Raw genomic sequence first — 23,458 nt, forward strand, 5'->3', positions numbered from 1 at the left:
GGGCCAGGGGGTCTGGCGCTGGGCGTGGTCCAGGCGCGGACGTGCGCAGATGGGCTTGCCTTTGGCGCGACTGCGCAGCGGTCGTCATTTGAAGGAGGGGGGGAAGGGACAAGCAGCTGGGAGGCCGGAGCGGGACGGAGTGGGAGGGTCAGCGGCGGAGGAGGGCAACGGCGGGAAGAACGGGGCACAGAGTATCAGGTGGCAAAAACAACACGGGCACAGTACAATAAACAACCTAAAAAACTACAAATAATGGCAGACAAAGACAGTGCACAAATAACACTCACGGAGAGAAGCGGCGGGAAAATAAAAACACTTAGCCAGAAAAACGGGATCAAGGGAGGCCTCAAACCCTGCAAGGGGGTGCTGGCAGGCTTCCAGGCGAAGCAGACCACCACGGAACTGCCGGGGGAGAGTGACGTCCTGGGACCAAGGTCTTGGGACTCATGCGCGCTCCCCCGCAGCTGTCGTTATTTGAAGGGGAGGGGTGAGGGACGAGCAGCTGGGAGGTGGGAGCGGGTTGGAAGGGGAGGGTCAGCTGCGGAGGAGGGCAACGGCGGGAAGAACGGGGCACAGAGTATCAGGTGGCAAAAAAGAATGATAGTGAGAGTGCAGGAAGACAGATGGTCACCTGGAGAGCAGATCAGCGGTCTGAAAGGCCTGTGCTGGTCATAGGACCAGTCAAGGTGAGTTGGGAGCCGGGGCACCTGCTCAATGGGTTCGCGCTGCAGCCACCATTAAGTAGGTCCTGGGAGGTGGTAGGGGCACGTAAGTGCGGCGGGTGGGCCAGTGAAGGCAGGTAGAAGATGCAAGAAACACACAAAGGAAAGCAGGGCAGGTAAGGAGTGGGGGGAAGGTGGGAGAGGTGGCCGGGGGACGGTAGAGGGAGTGGCAAGGGAGAGAAAGGCAACAACAGAAGGAGACGGAACAAAGTGAGAATGTAAACCAAACAGAGAAATGAGAGTGAGGGAGCAACAAGGAATGAAAAAGTGGCACAAGAGAGAAACAAATGCAAACGGATACAGAAACTAAAATGATGCAAGCAAAAACGGAATGAGGAACAAAAAAAGTGCTAAGAGAGAAACAGATGCATAAACAAGGCTGAGAAAGCAAAAGAGGAATGAGTAAAAAGTGGCACAAGAAAGAGGGTGAGAGATTCAGAGTGCAGAAGGTGCAGAAAGAGTGAGTGCAGGAAGACAGAGATGGGTAGCTGGAGAGCCGGATCAGCGGTCCAGAAGGGCCTGTACTGGTCGAAGGACTAGTCAAGGTGAGTTAGGAGACTGGGCACCTGTTAAATTTGGTCGTGCTCCAGCAGCCATTAAGTAAGTCCTGGGAGGTAGGCAGGGTAGGCGAAGGAAGGAAGAGGTGGGGAACGAGCACAAGAGAGTAAGGAGGGGTAGAGTGGGGGATGGCAGAGGGGGTGGCAGGGGAGAGAAAGGCAACCACAGAAGGAGACGGAACAAAGCGAGAAACAGATGCAAACAGATGTGAAAACGAGGGTCAGAAAGCAAAAGAGGCCTGAGGAATAAGTGGCACAAGAGAGAGGGTGAGAGATACAGAGCGTGGAAGGCGCAGTAAGTGTGATAGTGAGAATGCAGTAAGACTGAAATGGGCAGTTAGAGAGACCGATCAGCAGTCAGAAAGGGTCGGAGGACCACTCAAGGTGAGTTGGGAGCCTAGGCAACTGTCAGGACTGTTGAGTTCTGCAATAGCCTTAGAATCTTCTGTAATGCTGACAGAACTACACATGTGGTGAGTGAGTCTTGGCCGAGCTATTCTTTTTTTATAAAAAAAAATGTATTGAAAGAAGAACGAGACAATGTAGTGATTATACATACCAGAATAAGCACGACAGGACATCGACAAAAGACAGGCAGGTAACTTGCTGGCACTTGTTAAGGCTGTAGTCCCATTAATCAGACCCATCACACCGGCGTTGTCCCTTTTCAATGGGGGGTTCACATATCCCTCCCCTATAGCTGTTCCATTGTCCCCAGATCTGTGACCACTTGGCGGGCACCCTCTAGATTCATATATGGCCTTCTCAGTGATCATGCACCAGTCCATATCTTTACTCCAGTCAGCGAGGCGTGGTGCGTCTAGTGCCTTCCATTTTCTCACTATGTTTCGTTTCAGCATCCCCAGTGTCACCCACATTCGTTCCTTGGAGTTCAAGTCCATCGGGCCCCAAACATTCAGAAGGATGAGCTTAATATTACAGTTGATCTTTTGCCCCAGTACCTCCTCCATGCGTCCCACAACTGCTGACCAATACCTTTGGATAGTCATGCATTCTTAAAGCGTATGGACAAAAGTGCCCTCCTGTCCACAATTCCTGGGGCACCCGCCCTCGACACAATAGCCCATTTTGACCAGCAACGGACCGGCGAGGTAGGATCTATGCAATAACTTCAACTGTACTAATCTGAGCCTTGAGGAGATGGCCACCTCTTTAGGAGAAGCCAATGCCGCGAGCCACTCCTCATCATCAAGCCCTGCCACATCATAGTCCCATTTTGCCCGAAGACGGAGCAGTGGGTCAGCCGAGTTGTAGACCCATTTCCTGTAGATGAGCGATATGGCCTTCGCAGGTAGGTTCCCATCTAGGACCCTATCCTCCAACGGGGAGGACTCAGGTGGTGACTCCCCCTTTACTAAAACGGCTAACAAAGCATGACGGATCTGTAGATATCTAAAATACTCAGGGTTCACCAGCTCGTAGTCTGTAATTGGGGGAAAGGGATCACCTCCCATCCTTCCACAAGTCTCCCACTCTTGAGATACCTATGAGGTCCCAGCGATCGAAGCCCTTTATATGAGTCAACCTGCCCAGCAATTCGCTATGCCAGAGTGTTGTGGCCTGCGTGATCCTACCTTAGCAGCCCAGACTTTTCATGGCTGCCTTCCACACCTGCACCGCATGTCCCGTGGGCCCTGTCAGTTTCGGCTTTACCGAGTGCGAGTAAAGTGCCCTCTCAAAACCACCCCCCAGTAGGAGCCACCTGTCCATTTGGAATGCAGGGTCTCCCTGTGCTCGATATGTGCATTGATTTATTGCAGCAAGGTGGGGCGCCCAGTTTTATAGGTTTTAATGTCTGGGAGACCAATGCCTCCATCAAACCACCCCAGTGTTAGGTTATGAGTGGCTATCCGCAGTGGTTTGCCTTCCCAGAGTAGGTCCCGCAGGGCACTGTTGATTTCCTTAAAGTATGGCGATTCGACCTGGTACGTAGTGTTCTGTAGCGCATACTAGATTCTTGGGAGGGACATCACTTTAAATAGGGCTGCGCATCCGAGCAGGGTGAGAGGGAGCGACTTCTAGTGTTGAACGTCGCTCTTGAGCCGTTTTAGGGGAGGCTGGAGATTAAGTTCGTAAAAGCGGGACGAGTCTTTAGAGGCCCAGATCCCCAAGTATTTGAAGTCATCTTTCACCTCCGTGATCTGAAAGCCACAGGAGAGTGAAGGCAACGTACCACTAAGTACATAGAGCACTGACTTTGTCCAATTAATTTTGTAACCGGCAAATCTGCCGAATACAAGTAAAATGTGCAGTATCCGGTTCAGGGAGGACGCTGGTGAGGATAAATAGAGCAAAATGTTGTCAAAGTATAATGAAATGCGATCCTCCCAGCCTTCTGTCCACCTGAGTCCTCTGATAACAGGATGCCTCCGAATCCACATTGCCAGTGGCTCAAGGGTGAGGGCAAAAAGCAGCGGAGACAGGGGGCATCTCTGTCTGATGCCTCTTCTGAGAGTGAAGGTGTTGGATTGTCTATTGTTGACTACTATTCAGGCAAGCGGATCATGGTATAGAAGCCGGACCCAACCAATGTAGCCCTGGCCTAGCCCCAGTTTCCAGAACAGCAAACATGTAGGGCCACTGTGTCGAATGCCATGGTTGCGTCAAGAGACACCACCACCGCTTCTTCACTTATTGTCTGGGTTCGGCTTAGCACTCCATGGAGTCTACGCAGGTTGAGGGAGGTGTTTCTGGCCGGCATGAATCCCGATTGATCTGGGTGAACTAATTTTGTAGTGACCTTCAGGAGTCGGGTGGCCAGGACCTTGGTCAATATCTTGGCTTCTCCATTCAGCAGTGATATCGGTCTATAGGAAGAACACCTGTGTTTCGGTTTACCCTCCTTGTGGATTACCACGATCGTTGCCAATCTCTGGTCTGAGGGAAGTGATCCTATCTCCTTGTTTTCATGAAACGTTTTAGTAAGGTATGGAGCAGTCTTACTCGAGGTTAGTTTATACAGTTCAATGGGTAAACCATTGGGGCCCGCTGCCCTATTTCCACGCAAGTCGTGTATGGCCTTTTCTACCTCAATACTAGTTATTTCCAGGTCAAGTTCGGAGCGCTCCTCGTCAGTGAGAACCGAAGCAAAATGTCTCTCAAGAAGGAGGTTGCCTCCTCTTCCATGTGAGGGGACTGGAACGTGTAGACAGTTTGATAGTATTGCCCGAAGGCATCCACTATATTTGCTTGATCCCTGCGGTCCAACTAGGCCAACAATTTTCCCACCTTGTCACCGACCTCGTATACTCTGCTGAGTGTCGCCCTGTGTTGGGCCTTGGCAGCGTCAGTGGCCAAGTCAGTGAATTCCTTGGTGTTTAGGTGCAGCGTCTGTTTAATTACTTCCGCGCCATCTGCCCAGAGCTGTCCCTCCAGCTGCAGTATTTCCCCCTCCAGGTGGGCCATGCCCGCACGTTTCTTTTTTTTGGACCCCACGATTTGTACCATAGCCACCCGTCGAATAACCACCTTGTAGGCTTCACAGTGTCACAGCAGAGTCTACTGATCCCTCATTTTCTTGGCAGTATTATTCCGAGTCACGCGTTATCGTATCCCGTATGTGGGGTGCCTTGAGGTACCAGGGATTAGTTGGTGCTGTTATACCAATCGTGGGCTCCCCGGTTTCAAGCCGGCACCAAATGGGTGAATGATCTGAGATACCCCTTGCCAGATGGTGCACTTCCTTAATTTCATCTATCTGGCTTGCTGGTGTTATTACGTAGTCAATCCTGGACATACTTCGGTGGGCCCCTGAGTAATAGGTATACTGCTGTTCCACAGGGTGCAACTTTCTCCAGGCGTCCACTAGGCCTATTGCTCCCAGGAAACTATGGATCTGCATCATGGAAGGAGGCAGAGCCTTCTGGGGCCAGCGGTCCAGGAATTCTGAGTCTATGGAGTTAAAGTCACCTCCAACCAAAAGTCTGCCCTCCGGCAACTCCAGGAGGAGGCTGCCAAGGTCTTTAAACACTTGGACATGAAGGCCCGGTGGCGCATAGGCAGAAACCAGGCTGATGTTTTGCCCCTCCTATATCCCTGAGGTCGCCACAAATCTGCCCAGATTGTAAGTCCAAATGCAAGCAATCGTCATTGGGAAGGATTTCCGCATCATTATTCCTACCCCCCTAGACCCAGACCCAAACGCAGAGTGAGCCACCAGCGTGAACCCCCACCTCAACATCGCTTTACATGCATACCCTAGCAAGTGCGTCTCTTGTAAGAAAATCACGGCGGGGGAATGCCGCTTTATAAACTGGAGGACCACTCCCCTCTTGATCTTATCCCCCAGTCCGTTCACATTCCAAGACAGCAGTATAAGCACATGCCTAACTGTAGAAGTCATCTCTGCCCTGGAAGTGTTGCTGCGGCCACGTGGGAGGCACCGCAACCTGACCTCCTGTCTGCGGTGCGCCCACTGTACATGCCATCCCGATATATCTCAGTGCATCACCTCTAATCATGACACTTGATTAGACTCCGATATAGCCTGTATTGTCACTCCTGTCAAAACGTTGCTTAACTGAACTAAACTCTCCCCCCCACCCCTCCTGCCACAAATAATTGGTAGTCCCATGTAGGCTGCGTTGTGACTTTTTGCAGTCCGGAGAAAGTGAGTGAACAGGAACCCCCCCTGCCCCCCCATTAAGCGTACATAACACCACCCCCCTCCCTGCCTCCCTGCATGGTGGGTTCGGAAACTCCCGCCAAACGTGCAGAGGGCCTATCGCCCACCCCAAAAACTTAAGGTGCGTGTGCCCAACCTGACACCCGTTCAACACAATTAAGGCATATAATGAATCAATATAGCAGTGCGCCGATTAGAACATCATTGTATGGCTACTGGCAGACTAATAATGGCAGTTAAACCGCCAGTACACGCTGTGGCTGCGGATGAGACAATTAAAGGTTGCAGCTGTTTCTCGGCCCCAGACAAGCCTGACTACGGGGTCGTCACTTGCCCAACATTCAATACCAACCAGGACTCATTCATCTCCTGCCGCTGTCGTATACTCTCCCGTTGGGGATCCCTTGTCTCGGTCACCCTGCGATTTCTCTCGTCCTTGTCGTGGGGCTCGGCGCCCCCCTTTCCGAGCCTAGCACCAGCCATCTAGCCAGTCCCAAGCGTCATCCGGAGTGGCGTAGAAAAAAACCTTCCCGTCCGATTCCACCCTCAATTTGGCCAGAAAAAGCATTGCGTATTTGACATTCTTGTCCCTTAGCGCTTTCTTTACTTCAAGGAAACTGCGTCTCTGCCGTTGCACCTTGAGGGTGAAATCCGGTAAGAATGTCACTTTGCTGTTCTGGAATTCTATTGGAGGTGCTGACTGAGCGGTCTGCAGGATGATGTCTCTATCTCTATAGTTGAAGGTTCTAGCAACTATAGGTCACGGGGGGGGGGGGACCCCCGGCTTCGGTCTGCCCCCAGGCACCCTGTGCGCTCTCTCGACAGTGAAGCACTGACAGTCTGGAAGGCTTCAGGTAAGTAGTGACAAGGTCCTCCACCAACAGGTCCATCAAGGGATCCTCTGCACGTTCCGGGACCCCTAATATACGAACGTTGTTGCGCCGTGAGCGCCCTTCATAATCATCCAGCAGCGCCTCCAGCCTCGCGCTTAGGGTCTGAAGAACATCCACCCGTCGCTGGAGGGCAGTCGTCTCGGTGGCCAGAGAGCCCGCCGTCGACTCCACGTCCTTGAGTCTAGTGTTCATGGAGCGCATATCCTCTCTGAACAGGGAAACCTCTGATGATACGGAGTCAATTCTGGACTCCAACGAGGTTCTGACTGTCGTTATGACTGTTAAGATGTCTTGCAAAGTAGGTTTCTTTGCACCGCCCTTCGGCATTTGTTTCTCCGATGGGCCATCGCATCCCTTATGTTTGTCCCAGGCAAACATTTCCAGTTTAGCCTGCGTAGAGGCCTTGGAATTACGCCCCCCTGCCATGACACGACCGCAGGAGCCCGAGTGGGAGCAGATAGAAATCAGGCGTGCAGGACCTTCGCGGGGCACTGAACAGCATCACTAAGTTTTGTTGGGTAAGTCAGGCAGCACGCGCGACTTGTGCACTCTCGTGTAGTATTCTGTTAGTCGTGGGAGGAACCGCTGTGGCCGCCCCAGCTGCTGGTAAAGTGTGGCAACGCCGGAGATTATGCAAGCTAAAGATCCCACACCGCTTCACAGCACTGGTTGGAGCCCAAACAACTTTGGGCAATGGCTTTCACTAACGTCACTTCCAGGCGCTCCTGATGCCGGATCAAGAAGTCCAACTACACTCTTAGTAGTGTGTGCAATGTTCTCCCCTTCAGAAATACTTTTTTCTGCCCCTTGCACGTCTCTCGCAGGTCAGGGAGATCAAGGCACTTACACTCCGCCTCCACCACCAAGGGGAACACAGTCACTTTTACTTTGTCGGACGGCAGCGGAGGAGCCAAGCAGAGATAGACTGTCACTCGCGCTGCCGCCCCCACATCTCAACGATGACCAGGCACTCCTGCCCTACTAGGATCAATGCTGCTATCCAGATGCAAAAGACACACAATTGATGAACGGAATGCAGAACGAATCTAAACATTCACCTCCAGTCAAGAGATCTGGGTTAAATCCATCATTCTTTTGCTCACCATGCCACCCCAGTTTAGACCTGGCCATATGAAAATCAGTCTTGACCCTGTGCCTCATGGGCACAGTCCAGCCCGAACTGCCAAGCCAGGTCCTCCCTGGACCGGAAACAAGCATCCTAGGACCAGTTTCGGGGTTTCACCCCTCTTCTGGGTCCTAGGAAGAGTCTGTTCATCAAGGAAAACTCTAAACTTCTCTTTAGCAGGCCAGATTGTTTGATCTGTCTTTAAGGGTGGTGCCCCAAACAACTCTGTGAAGATTACACCATGGCTTATAACTTTATTTCAACAGACTGAGGCCAGAGTCTGTGGAGGCGTGGAATCGGAAGGTGCCGAGTTGGAGATGCTGGAGTTGACAAGCTTAAAGTAGCGAGTCCATCCTAAATTTATACAACATGGCCAGACAGAAAATGTTGATCTGCATGAGGTCTTTTGGCGGAATCAAGAAATTCTATCTGGATCCTTTGCAGCTTCAGAATCATGCCTTTAAATATAATACACATCTTTCAATTCTGGTACACATATTAATTCAGCCAAGCAAAATCTAATTTAGTGGGCTGGGCTGCACATAGGAGAGCTAATTACAGGTAGTTGGAGAGCTACCGGTACCTCGTGAGCTACTCGTTGGAGAAGCCTGCTGTAGATCCTTCCAATCTGAAGGTAGGTACTTGTTAATTGGCACTAAATACAGTGCACAACCCTCCGATTTAGCAGGTGTAATCTTACCAAGTTTCAGAGCTAGACGGGCAGACTCAGGGGATAATAGGAAAGTTAGTTATTATGTTTTGAGATTCCACTGAGTTGGCGCTGTGTAAAATATTAATCATTACAATGATTATGATGAAACAGTAGACATGTTCTTACCAGCTTCTGGGCAATGATGTTATAGTGGCTGAAAGACTGGACAAGAGCCAAAAAGCACACTTTACACCCAGCTGAAAATGAACATTAAAAACACTTCAATAATTGGTTTAACGAGGACTGCACATTCTCTGAAATCACACGGAAACAAATAAACATCTTGACAGCATGTTAAAACCAGGGCTAGGATAATCATTATAAGCAGTGTTTTGGTGTATCATAAGTGGTGTGTGTATAACAGAATACAGTGACAAAATAACAAAAGTAGGAACATAACTTCATTTTATGTACCTTTACATCATGGTACTTAATTAGTGTGTAATAATAGATGTTATTGTTATTATCCAACTTAATTCTTCTAATTCCATAGACTTCTGAAACTTCAAAGTGCGAGTCAATTCTGTTTGGATTCGAAATTCAGATGCATTTCAAACAAAGCTCTTTCGGATGTCATAATAATATTCATGCACATAACAATAATTCTTAAACAGCACTTCAAAACCTCAATCCATTAAGCAATCAATTAGAATATGAAACTGAATTAGGACATTGTGAGTCTATGAAACATTATGAAACTGGATCTCAACTTTAGGAAGGTGCTCTAACAGTTTCTTTTTAATACTGTACATTTTGTATCAAAATTGTTGTCATTTTTCTATAAAAACACATTTTTTACAACTTATCTGCATTTTTAAAAAACTATTTGCATTAAAATGACTTAAAGCTAACAACAATCATTCATTGTAAGGAACAAGTTGCCGATATAGGTGCAAGTGTGTTTCTAGACCATCTATTCTCTACCAATTATCAACCTGTGGAAACCACAACACGACATACCATACGTAGGCAATTCTCCAAGGAGGTTCATATCCACGCAATTTTCCATACTCTTAAAGAGAATACAACCAGTATACTGCTTGTGGAGAGATGATAGGAGAGTATGGACATGTGATAGCCAACAAAGTAAGAGTAATGCAGTAATCTACAAGGCAACTATATCCTGGCTCTCTTAAACTATCAACCTGTTGGTACAATCCACAGCAATAGAAGGGGATGAGGAAAGCACAACAGGGCAGTTTAGGGCATTTACAAAAATATTCCTCAGAACCTCTTGTCCAAAATAAACATACCTTCGGGAAGAAACTTTTGAGTGCTATATGCCCGCAGAAGAGTGAGGAATAGCCCAAGCAGCGGCCCTGGAAAATCCTCTGACAGGCCCATACTCCAGAAAGCCACTGAAATTGGCTTACCTCTAGTGGAGTGTGCTCAGACACTGGATGCTGCATATGCCACATCCAAAATATATAACTGGGAGATGTAGGATGTAATTTGTGGCAAATCAAAATGCCATGCTACACGAGAGAAAAGCCATAGCACAATTTAGGATTTAGGGGAGCAGGTCATGGCACTGCCACATTTTTATGGCAGAGTCACAGGTAGATTTGCCCTTGTCCAGACAACAGATCCAAAAAAATTGTAGTGTTGGAGTCTGCCCCTTTTCAAGGAACAGTTTCTGTCACAGATTGTTCCTGCTTGGGGCAATACAGGAAAATAGAAAAATATCTTTCATATTTTGGGAGAAAATGCCCTACTCGTCAGGGATTGGTATTTTGCCCTCCTCCTCCTCTTCTCAAGCTTTCATGGATAGATACAGTGGGTTGAGGGATATAAGAAAATGATTTAAAAAAAAGCACGTACCTTTAAGATAGAAAGACAGAAAATGATGGAGAAGAAAGCTGCCGTCAGTTTTTGTATCAAGAACTAGGGCAAATTTCCCCTATAAAACAAAATAACAAAGGAGTCAAAGTAAATCTATATGAAAACCTGCACTCAGATTTAAAAAAAAACATTTTTTTTAACAAAATGATAGATCTGTCAATACCTGTCCCTATAACATTGCATCACAAACATTTAACAAATCTGTTAAGCTTGTATAAAAATCATTATTAATGCATTATAATTTATTGTAGCAATTAATTAAAATCATTACAAACCAATTGAATAAAGCTTTACAACGCAAGTTAAAAAAGGTATGTACATTTTTAGTGAACAAGTTAAAATTAAATTCAAGAGCCAAAAGAAAATATGTAAATCAAGCCTTTGGCACTTCTATTTATCACAATATGTGTATCTTCTTTCACGCTCCTCAAATTTACGTTTATTGAATGTCATAGCTATTAACTTTTAAAAAAATGCAGGTCTATGTATGTGTATATGTAAGCCATTAGGGCAAACAACAAGTGCCTCTTTAACCATTCTTACTCCCCACTGATGAAATAATGGTCTAAGCATTAACCTGCAAGGCTTTGGCAGTGCTCTCCACATTCAAAGCAGGTGACCAATATACATCCCTTGGTGCCCTGCACAACCTACAGTAACACAATGTATTTTTCGACTTTCTTCATGAATTATGGAATTGAATTATGGGAATAAGTATTACCAAAATAAAATTAGGTAGGTACAATTTATTTAATGCCCAAGTCAGGTTTTGTTGTGACCGGGCATTGTATATGCTGATGAAATATTTAGATATTCTGTAATTACCAAAATGCTCAATATCTTCTATAAAAAATTTTAATTTAACTGTCTTTTGATAATTCATTTACAGCTATGATAGGATTGGATTATGGACCACATTTCTTAATTTCAATTTATTAAGTAAAAGATATCAGTGGTTTGCCCAAAGTTTACTTTAATTTGCTGTTGAGAGTTAAGCCCATATTAAATTACTCAACATGGTCCCATTTCTTGCCCAAACCCTAAACAAGAGCTTCATGTTTAACACATTCAAGAGAAGAGACTGCTATTGTAGAGTACATCGCAATCAAATTTGAATTGATCACAGTGATGGTGATAAAATAAAGACTGATTACAAACACACTGCTATACTTTTGGCTAACTCTCTGAAACTCTAAGTAACAGAACTATAAACAGGCTAATCGACTGTATATAAGATTTCTTAACGACAAAGGAAAGAGAAACATATTTGGCTCCTGGGGAATACATATGTCCTTTATGGCTATGATAGGGCCTAGCCATATGTTATGTAAACAAATTTATACAGCGTGACTGTTACCCTGCACAATTTAACTGGCTTTTAATAATTCATTTACAGCTAGAATAGGACTGATGTGATGGACCAAATTTCTTAATTTCAATCTATCAAGTAAATTATATAGATGGTTTGCCCAAAGATTACTTTAATTTGCCTTTGAGAGTTTGGCCCAAATGAAGGGGGTCATTACAATGACGGCGAGACCGCCACTGCCAGGCTGTCGCTGGTGGTCCCACTGCCATCGGAAGGCTATTCCCCTCCGGCCACATTACCATGGCTGGCGATTCCATGGCGGACGGAAACTCCGACCACCACGCATCCGACGGGCTCCTTGCACCTGTCGGTGCGGTAGAGGGCCTCCTAATCCCTGCATTGGTGGCGGTGCCTACCAGGCACTACCGTAGGATTAGGATGTCCCACCCTGCCAGGCTTTTCATGGTGGTTCACCCGCCATGAAAAGGCTGGAGGGATGGACGTTGGGGGCCCGTAGCGGGCCCCCTTTCCCCTGCACATTTCTTCGGGTGTTGGCGGGCAATATCCTTGAACCAAGTACGGGATATGGAAAACATCCCTGTTTGACATTGCCGCGGGTGCTGCAGCCAGCAGCAACCGCCGCAATGTAAAAGGTGGCCAATGTGACCGCCACCATGGCGGTTGCATCATAATTTGGCCTGTGGGACTGCCGCCTTGTAGGCGGTGGTCCCAAATACGATACGATGGCAGACGGACTGAAGTCCGTCCGCCAACGTAATGACACCTATAGTTATTCAACATGGACCCATTTCTTGCCCAAGCCCTAAACAGGAACTTCATGTAGAACGCATTTAAGAGAAATGACTGCTATTGTAAAGCACACTGCAGTCAAATTTGAATTGATCACAGTGTTAGTAATAAAGTAAAGACTAATTTTAAACACACTGCTACCCTATTGACAAATTCTACGAAACAGAACTGCATTGACAAAGGAAAGAGAAACATATTTGTCTCCTGGGAAATTCATGTGCACTTTATGGCTATGATAGGACCTAGCATATGTTATAATAACACATTTTTACAGCGTGACTGTTACCTGCAAAAGGACATCATGGAGCTGAAAATACAGGCCACAAAAGCACGAAGACTTATGTCTTAGGTTGATCAATAAGGTGCAGTTCTGTACTCCAGTTTGTTGTTGGACTCACAGGAGCTCTCCAGGGACATTCTAATGCTTTACAAGGACACATTGCTGTCCGTAGCTCATCTGAATAGGTATGAATGGGTAAGAGGCTATGTGGTGTATGCAGTAGGATCTGACCAGACAATAGAATTAAGAGCATGCATGAACCACTTATTGAAACTGACAGCAGCCAATGATACCTCAAGGGTGAGGTCCAGTGGTGCTTCTTTGAGAGCATTTGTAAAGGTGGAATAAGTAACTTTTGCATTAATGGAAAAAACAGACAGTTAATTTGGATTATATAAAAGAATGAAGAAAGAAAACATTGCTATAGAAAATCAGGAAAAAATTATTTTTGATAAGGAAAGAACTCAAAAAGATGGTTTGGACTGCCAAGTGAGAAAGCACTGACAACTGTGGTGTCAAAATGGTGACTGCTGTGAATAATCAGTGGTGCAGATTATACAATGAGGCTTACGATAGTGCAACATATGTCTTTTGCAAGTACTAGACTAGCCAATCATTCACTTGCACTCTGTTTTTACAATGAGATTTAGCACCTACAGCTATTTTCTTAAGGATACTCCAGAATATTCTCCCATCTTTATCTTGAAGTGCCTCCATCCTCATCTGCACAGCAGTTTTCATTGTATTCCAGGTTGGCGGTCGAGTCCATCTTTTTGAGATCCTTCCTTATAGATATTTCTTTTTCCTGTTTTTTTATGTCTATGTTTTTATTATTCATTTTTTTTATAATCCCATATAACTCTTTTTTTCAATACAATCAAATGTAAAACATTTGTCTCTGTCGACCCCAGACAGTAGTAATGAAAAGGGAGTTCACGTCAATCTCGTTTTGTTTTATAGAGGGTATCCACAACAGGCTCAGGATGATACTTTTCAATGTAAAACAATATTGGTTCCTTTGATCTCTTAATAACCAACACCTACAGATTAAATCAATCAACACTTTTAATTTTCAGTTAGTCATTTATTAATATACTTAAGTATGCCATCTGATTTTTTTTTTCAGTCTCTAGATTTTGAAAGACACCAAATTAATCAATCAAAAAAGGATTTTCAATGCTAAACCAAGGAGGGCTGTCTGGGGCATGTGATCAATCTCTAGATGCAAAATTATATGAAGATGTTTGAAATGACGAGAAAGCGCATGAAGCAGGATATCTAACTCTACACAACTATTAAGGTCCTAAGTTTTAACTACAGCAGGTCTTGAACTTAAACAAAGGACTTTTTTATTCCTCCAACAGGCTGCTGTTATTAGATTTCGTATTCCACATTTGAAGTTAGCCACCATAATCTGCATTGAATCTGTTCCCGGCGAGAACATGGTAGAATTGAAATCCACAGTGACATTTATTGTGAATGTGAGAATTGCGACTGCAAAAAGCTTTTCATTTAATGCCAGATGCAATGCATTTATGAATATTATCTTCATAGATTTGTTTGCAGTGAACCTCTACTCCAGAATCTGTAAATAATCCGCAGTTTTTTCTTTAACTAGAATTTGCAATTGATGAATATTGGTAAACTGACTGCGAGCCTGCGCATAGCATCAATCTACTTGGCCACGATTTCCTTTTTTTTTTTTTTTATAAATTTTTATTAGCAATTCCAATAAATACAGATAAACAACTAAATCGAGCAATAAATATAGCAGCTTTGTAAACACATTAATACACACTCAATGATGCCAATAAAAAATACATAAAAGAAATATACAAAGCAGTATAGAGAGGGAATGGTTCAAGCTGGAAAAATTCACAGACTTCTTAATATTGCCGAATTCCATTCGCCCAAGCTGTAATTGGTGCCCAGATTTTTTCCCCCAAAATTCTAGACCGCAATGCTCTAGTAGCAAAAATGGCTTTCTCTTGGTTATACACCCCCAAAAATCTGGCTAACCACATCTGAAAACTGGGCGGGTGCGGATCTTTCCATTGTGCTGCTAGTATGATTCTAAAAACAGCCGTCCCTATAAAAAGACATGCCTCTTCTTCACGACTGAAACCTAGGGTATTATCATATCCAAGAATATATAGTGTGCTAGAAAACACCATCTTATGTCCAAATACCTCCTCCCAGAATCCTAACAACATATTTTTAAGTGGTATTAGTGCATGGCAATCTGAAAACATATGAGGAAGAGTAGCCGGTCCTATACCGCATCTTGGGCAGGAATCATCTGTTCTTTTACCCCATAGAAACAGCTTAGCAGGAGTAAAATACAGATTAAAAATTGTCTTGTATAATTATGCTCTCAAATTTGAGGATAAAAGCAGTTGGGATATTAAAACCAAAGTCATGTCAATATCAATATCGGGATTACGTAGTTTTTCGACCCATGAAGATTCAACACTATCTAGATCGCTTGGAAGCTTCTTCTTGAGAATACCATATATAGTTCCAATCCGAGTAGAATCTCTAACAATGGCATCCAAAAATGGGACAGTTTCAAGAGAAATCGTATTGGACCCTAAGATAGAATTAATTTGAATAAACTTAAAATATTCCTTATTCGAAATTCCAAAAGTGTTTTGTATATTCAAAAACCTATGGCCTGTCCCATCCCCCAGAAAGTCACCAACTGTTTGTATCCCTGCTCTATCCCATTTTTTTGCAATTACATCATTAACATGTGATGGTAATATCGAGGATTGCCAAAGAGGGGTATATCTATTAAATTTCGGGATTTCCATCAGCTTAGCGGCCTGCCTCTAGACCTTCCATGCACTAATAATAATCCTCAACTTGTTTTTTTTTTTATAATATCTTGCTTCAGTTTGCAGCAGGAGTCCTTGAGCTTCTTTCCCCAATGCTATTTCATAGATAGAAGGAATCACAACATCTTGATTATCTTGATTCATCACAAGGAGAGGTACCATTTGTTGAAGAAGGGCGGCCCTGTGGTATAGCCTCAAATTCGGAGCAGCTAGCCCTCCTCTGTTTTGAGGAAGAGATAAATATTTCATTGATCTCCTGATTTTCCGATACTGCCATATAAAACTAGACATTTGGGACTCAAGTAATTTCATGATTTTTTCCTCTAGAAACAAAGGGATAGCCCGAAATAAATAGAGTATTTTAGGGAGTGTATTCATTTTTAGATAATTGCATCTACCAATAATGGATAGATGTAGGTTATTTACCCTTAAAAGATCTTTAGTGATATTCTTAATTAGAGGATCATAATTCAAATTATTAATGTTTTCTATTTTCGCTGTAATGGACACTTCTAGATAGGTCGTACTTATTGCAATCCTAGGGTCAGTAAATATAATATTTTCAGTACAGAGAATAACCGTCTTATCTCTATTTAAAGAATATCCCGAATATTGCCCAAATTGATGTGTGATTGTTTTAATTTCAGCAATAGCCTCAGCGGGATCTGGTGTTAAAACAGCCACATCATCGGCGTATTCCCCAACGATAACTGGTTTTATTTTCTGGCTGTATAATAGTCTAATAATCAAGGGGTTTATATATAGCGCAAACATAATCTGGGAGCAAGGACACCCCTGTCTGGTACCTCTTGAGATATTAATAGGTCTCGATTCAAATCCCATCATTTGTAAATTGGCCCTGGGTTGTTGATACATGGCCTTTATGGAATTAATAAGTCCTGGCCCAAAATTACATTGTTCTAGAACTCCCCACAGAAATCTCCAAGACACCCGATCAAACGCTTTTTTAGCGTCTAGGTGGATCATTGACATCGGGTCTCCCGTCTTTGACATAATATCAAATAAGGTAATAGCCCTGCGGGTATGATCTGTTGTGCCTTTGCCAGGGACAAAGCCATGTTGCCACGGGGAGACCAGATGTTCTATAACCCTCCCAAGTCGATTAGCCATAATTTTTACATAGAGTTTAGAATCTGAATTGATCAGGGAGATCGGCCTGTACGATGTAGGTAAATCTACTGGCTTGCCTTTCTTTGGGAAAACGATTATGTTAGTGTCTCTCCAGGATTCAGGGGGGTTCCCACTTGATTGTATACCGATAAACAGGTCTACTAAATATGGTAAAATTTGAATACCCAAAACTTTATAAAGTTCGAGGGGAATCTTGTCGGGACCATCTGCTTTTCCTGAAGCGAAGCCTGATAGAGCTAATTGAAGCTCTATAATGTCAATTTCTCTATCAAGATCTTCCCTAGTGTCATTATCTATTATTTTGATTCCTTCCGTATCTCTCATAAATTCCCTAATAAAAATTTCTATTTCGTCTGAATTATCCGATTTATCCAGATCATCTGAACCCGCTGGGATATCGTTTTGATATAACTTTTGATAATATTGTTGAAAGATTTCAACGATATCCCCAGAGTTCGTATATTCCTGGCTGTTAACTTTGATTGTAGTTATAGAGTTATATGTAGACTTCTGCCTAGTACGCATTGCCAATTGCTTCCCCACTCTCTCTCCATTCTCATACAGCTTAGCTCGATGTGCTTGGAACGTCTCTGCTGCTTTCTGACTCAGCCAGCTATTAAGTTCTGTTTTCAGAACAAGTATACGACACATACTGGACCCCGCCTCCCCACCATTTGATATTAAAGACGTATGTTTTTCTTCAGCTGTTATCAGTTCCTGCATCAGTACTTGCTGCTCCCTATCTTGTTTTTTTCGATGCCTTGCCACATAGCTAATCGTTTCACCTCTAAGGGCAGCTTTAAAACAGTCCCAAACCATTCCCCTAGATGCACTATAACGATTCATATCAAAAAATTGTTGTGTCCAGTTTTTTATATATGAAATATAGTCCTGATTAGATAATAATTTCCTATCAAATGTCCAAGTAGTGCGGGGTCTAGTGAAATTATCTAGTTGAAGCGACAGAGTCAAGGAATTATGGTCGGATAGTAGTTTCGGGAGCTTAGTAATCTCGGCATGATCAGCCAGGTCCGTTGTTGTAAATATATAATCTATTCTGACATATTTACTGTGGGGATGCGAGAAATAGGTATACCCAGGATCTGAATGTTTTTTTTTAACCCAAACGTCCACTAAGCCATGAATATCCATAAGTTGACAAATTGCTTTAAATACTTTCGGTTTTCTTCCTACATATCCTAAATAGTTTATACTTTCATCTGGTAATCTCATAGAGATATTAAAATCTCCACAGAAAACCATCGATTTAGGCCCGAACACAAGTTCTGATTCAAGATCTTTAAATATTTGAGGGTCATCTAGGTTCGAGCCATAAACTGAGCAGATAGTTACGCCGGAGGCTAGTTCTATAATTGCCCATCTCCCAAGGGCATCAGCTTTTTTGCGCGATGTTATTTGAATAGATGATTTCACTAGTATAGTTACTCCCTGCAGATCTTTTTTCTCCCAGGATAGATGCGTCTCCTGTAAACAAACTATGTCAAAAGATTCTTGCCTAATTATTTGTCCTAGTCGATTTCTTTTATTTCTGTCGTTCAACCCCGCCACATTCCAAGAACAAATTGTTAGTCTCCCCATTTTAGATTATTCATTAATCTCCCAGAGCTTATCATTTTAATGATACCAAATGAGTGATAGAGCCTATATCTAAGTCTTACATTGCTCATCAAGGAATGAACCAAAATCATCCTCATAGTTATTTGTTTTGCCACTACTTTCAAATTATTTATTGGAAATGCTTTTTTCCCCCCCCCGTTTTTTCACCCACTCCCTCCCACACACCCTCCCTGTACATGACAGGCCCTCCCTTCCACCCAACACCCAGTGCGAGGCATACAGACACCAAGATCTGTTTGTGATGGTCGTGCCCAGTACAACCAGAGCGTGTATCGATTTATCTCACATTCACTGTGCAGAGTTCAATTAACCACTTATATCATTAAAGCAGTAACAATAACAACAGCAGAGGAGAGGAAACCGCCACATCAAAAAGAAAAGAAAGGAGCAGAGAGAGAGAGAAAAAAAAAAACCCCAAAGAAAAACGCAAGCTATTCTCTAACGTCTTGATCCTAGTTTTATAATTATAATTATATTTTTCTCCTTATCCTTTTTCTCTCCTTTCCTCCCCTCTTACCTATTCCCTGCTCCCTCTTCTTCCTCCTTCACTCCCCTTCCTCCCCCCCCCCTTTATTTTCCCTTTTCCTTTTATCCTGAAAAAGTTTAATTAGCTGGCGCAACCTCCAGCGCCTTTCAACAGTCGAGTGGCAAAAATCTGGGCGAACGAAGAACGAAATATCATTCCTCGTTCGCCTAGACTCCGGCCTGGAAATTGCCAAAAAAGATAAGGATTGCACGAGGGTAAGCACCAGGTTTCTGTGGTTGTCTTAAGGTAAACGGCATACGGTGAGCCCGTTGAACTTCTTTGGCCCAATCCCAACTAGCAAGCTCGGGCATGGAGTCACGAAACAGATCTATTACAAAAGAGCGAACATCCCCTCCTTCGGCCCCCTCGGGAACCCCCAGCAGTTGCAGATTATTTCTTCGCTGGTAATTTTCGAATTCTTCCAATTTCCATTTGACATCTGTCAACTCGGCTTCATGAGAGCTCACCCTAGCTGCAACTGCTGCGGTCTCAGTCTCGTTAGAAACAATCCCTGACTCAATCTCAGTCAGATGCTCTCCAAAAGAGCTGCATGTCTTTGTTAGTCTGCGCACTACTCCCTGGACTTTGCGCAAAGCAGTCTGCGCCTTACGCCAGTCCTGAGATGTTTCTTCCCGATGTGCAGCAATAGCTTGTAGGATAGTATCGAGGGCCGAAGGTGCAGGGTCTAGATGTATTGTGAGGTCAGATTGTTGTTGAGAAGAGGGAGTAGGGCAAGGAGCGATCAGTTGACTAGTAGGTGAATAATCCCATGCTAAATCCTTCAAACCAGAATGAGTTTTTTTCTTTTTCAAAATCGTTTATGAATTAGTCCCGATATCTCTATCCCTCTCCTCTGATCCGCTTTCGTCAGTGGTGCATGAGGCAGATTCATCTGACTGCCCAGCCCCATCCGACAGGGAGAAAAAATCGCTGGGATCTAGCTCGGTATCTAGATCAGCGCTGCTCTCTACGCTCTCTATATTCTTATAAGCGTGTACGAGATTCAGCGCGCCATCTAGGTCATTACTGTCTATCTTCTTGTTGCATTGGATCTCCCCCCCTAAACAGCCCCCACTGTCAGCATCACTGCCCGTCCCGAAGGAGGAGAAAACCGAGACAGCCATACCTTCCTCTGCCCCTGACCTGCTGAGAACCGTAGCCAAACCGGGAGCATCATGAGCGTCAGGAGCGGCCGCAGCCTCACAGCCTCCACCCGACACAGAAGACGGAGACGGACCTGCCGACTCGCCCCCACTTTCGGCATCCGTCTCTCCCACCAACGCCAGTGCAGGTATGACAGAGTAACCGGAGTTGCACTTCCGCAATCTCCAGTCTTCCTCTCCCTACCCGGAAGCGGAGTTCTCCGGAACAGCTCGGCCACCGTATGGCCGATCTTCGCATTGCCCTCCTTACGTTTGGCAGCGTTTCCACGTCCCGCTGCCTTGGAGGCTAGAAGAGCGTCGCGCGACTCATCGGGGCATCTCACCGCCTTTCCACCCGCCTCGACAGCTGTGCCAGTCTTGCTGCTCTCACCTTCGCCGCAGCTGCCGCCGCCGACATCTTCGGTGCCAAAACAGGTGCTCGGACCAACCTCAAGGTGAGTTACTGGCGTTTCTTTTGTTCTTCCCCAATATCGTAGAACGGTCAGCCCTATTAGCGTTGCCAGCCTCAGTATCGTAAATTTGCCCTCAGCGGGATATCCTCCAAAAGGGATCGGAGCCATTCCGATCTGTAAGCACTTCACAGCATCTATCTCAGTCATTCCATACCGACACTGCTCTGGTTGAAAGGCACTGCAGCCTCAAGCGACCGCCATATTGCCTCCCTCCTCCAACCTCTTCACCGCATTCTGGCCACGAGTTCCTATGAAAATCAGAATTCTATTTTTATGAGCTCCATAGCACTGGAGTCTGGAGTACAAATAACTTGTTTTTTTTTAAAGATTCCAGACAGCAGTATTATTTCAACACAAGCTTAGAGCCCAATACAACCCAGTACATTAAACAAAAAAAACAATTTAGTTCAAGTAATGCTTATGTTAGGACTGATCCAATGCCACTCGAACCCAACTCCAATTTGCTTTTACATTTTGAAGGGTTACAGAATTTAATCAAAGAAGTGTGCCTGACATCTATAACAAGCAATGATTTTTTATGTTAACAACCCAAACTTAATGAATACAGGTTGATTTATTTCTGGAAATATACTATATAAAGCTAAAGGATAAAATCTATAGTATTAAAAAATAGTAAGTACCTGGAGGATGCTGATAATTTAAAAGGTTTATTTCCACAAAAAACAGTATTAGCATACGAGAATGGTCCTGCTATCTGAAATGGGATGACAAAAACGTGTTCATGGTCTTCTAAGGATCAACAATAAAGGGTGGTGCACACCACTAAAAAGGGCTTTTTCATGGTTAAATTGTGCCAATTATAATACATTTTGAAAAAGGATTATATATCCTATCCTTATATGCGCAAAATAACTTTCTTGAATGATTTTGGAACATGTGTTAGCTCATCTATGACAAGATACTTTTCAAAGGAAGAACACGCCCTACATTATATAAGCATTATTGTCTTGTAGACAATGCAAACCGCAAGGAAAAATATACATCTTGGCAATATTATACAAGTGGCAAAATGCTGTTGGATAGAAAAACAGTTTTTTAGTATATCCATGGGGATGAATTGAAGAACAAAATGTGATGTGTTTTAACTTAGGATAGACTGATATAAATGTGACTGAGAATCTAAAACTATTTCAGATGATAGAAGATTCTAATGTAGATAAAAGATTCTTCAGGGGGGAGGCAGAACAAGACAGTTACAGTTGGAAGGCTTGTGTGAAGAGAAAAGTTTTTAGCGCCTTTCGGAAGAGTGAGTATTGAGTAGAAGATCTGAGGTGGGCGGGGAGAGAATTCCAAAAAGCGGGGGCAAGTGTGGAAAATTTCGTGCCCCCCCCACTTTTTACGCCTAAAGCGGGGAACTGCCAACAAATGTTGGGAGGATGAGCGCAGCTCCCTAACGGAGGCGTAGACTTTAATTTCCGAAGAAATGAAAGCAGGGGCTGCGCCAATCCGAGCCTGAAAAGTAATACAGCCCATCTTGAACTGAGCTCGTTCTCGGATAGGGAGCCAGTGCAAGGACTTGAGGAGAGAGGTGACATGGTGGAACTTAGCCAGATTATAAACCAGGCGGGCAGCCTGGTTTTGAACCAGCTGTAAACGCCGCAGACTGTAAGCGGGCATGCCACAATATAGTGCGTTGCCATAATCGAGGCGAGAGATAACCATCGCCAGGACTATGAGTTTTAAGGCAGAAAAAGAAAAGAAACGGGAAACATTACTAATGGTGCGGAGTGAAGGAAAGGAAGAGGAACCACTAAACTAACCTGGGAGTGCAGAGTGAGGTGGTCGTTCAATTTAATCCCAAGAGTTTTCACAGAGGAAGATGGAGAAGGGGGGGACCCAGGGAGGGGGGCCAAAAAACAGAAGTCCAGGGACTGGAGCAACCACCTGTCAAAACCAGCTCAGTTTTGTCTGGGTTTAACTTTAGGTGGTTGTAATTCATCCAGTCCCGGATAAAAATCATAACAGACTGGAACTTAACCATGGACTCAGGGGATGGGGACAAATTAAAAATAAGCTGAAGGTCGTCCGCATAATTGTAGACGGAGACCTCCATTTGCTGAAGGGCAAAAATAAGAGGGGCAATGTACAAGTTAAATAAAAGAGGGGAAAGGGAGGAGCCCTGAGGAATCCCGCATTGTACCTTCCGGAAGTCCGCTGAAAATTCACCCAGGCGCACTGCCTGGGTGCGGTCCCTCAAGAAGGAGGACAGCCAGACCAAGGCCGAGCCTCCAACCCCCACCGCCCTGACACGGGAAAGTAAGATGGAATAGTCAACCGTGTCGAAGGCGGCGGAGAGGTCGAGGAGGACCAGGGCCTGGCGATGGTTAGTGTCCATGCCCTTCCTGAGGTTGTCGAGGACCGATAGCACCACGGACTCCGACGGGGGGCTAAAACGCCGTTCTCCTCCACAAAGGTACTGAGCGCTCTGGTCACATGGCGCTCCAATACCTTCCCCAGAAAGGGCAACAATGAAATGGGGCGGTAGTTGACAAGAGCGGAGGGGTCCGCGCCAGGTTTTTTGAGGATAGGGACGATGATGGCCGATTTAAGTGGTTGAATAACAATGCCCTGGGACAGTGAACTATTGAGAAATTTGAGAGGGGGCTGCACACAAACCGAGTAGATGTACTTGAGGATGTGGGCAGGACAGAGGTCTAAAGGGGAACCTGATTTAACCATAGAAAGGAGGGAGAGGAAAGACTCTTCTGTCAAGAGGGGGAACGAATCAAGACGTGCCCCGACTGACGGACACTGGGGGTCAACAAAGGAAAGA

The 23,458-nt window shown here is 44.7% G+C and overlaps 1 protein-coding gene across 3 annotated transcripts in view; it reads right to left on the reverse strand.

Moving 5' to 3' along the window:
- ELP6 (elongator acetyltransferase complex subunit 6) overlaps window positions 1-23,458 on the reverse strand; it is a 154,396-nt gene that overhangs the window by 75,458 nt on the left and 55,480 nt on the right. For 2 of the 3 annotated variants that reach the window (XM_085628623.1, XM_085628622.1), the window contains exons 3-4: window positions 10,477-10,555; window positions 8,782-8,852 (exon numbers count right to left, since the gene is read on the reverse strand). In XM_085628623.1, coding sequence (XP_085484749.1) covers window positions 8,782-8,852; window positions 10,477-10,555 — 150 coding nt within the window. The remainder of the gene's footprint in view (window positions 1-8,781; window positions 8,853-10,476; window positions 10,556-23,458) is intronic. The other variant, XM_085628624.1, reaches the window with a different exon arrangement.

The sequence above is a fragment of the Triturus cristatus genome, chromosome 10, assembly GCF_964204655.1.
Source record: "Triturus cristatus chromosome 10, aTriCri1.1, whole genome shotgun sequence".
In the NCBI taxonomy this organism is placed as follows: Eukaryota; Metazoa; Chordata; class Amphibia; order Caudata; family Salamandridae; genus Triturus; species Triturus cristatus.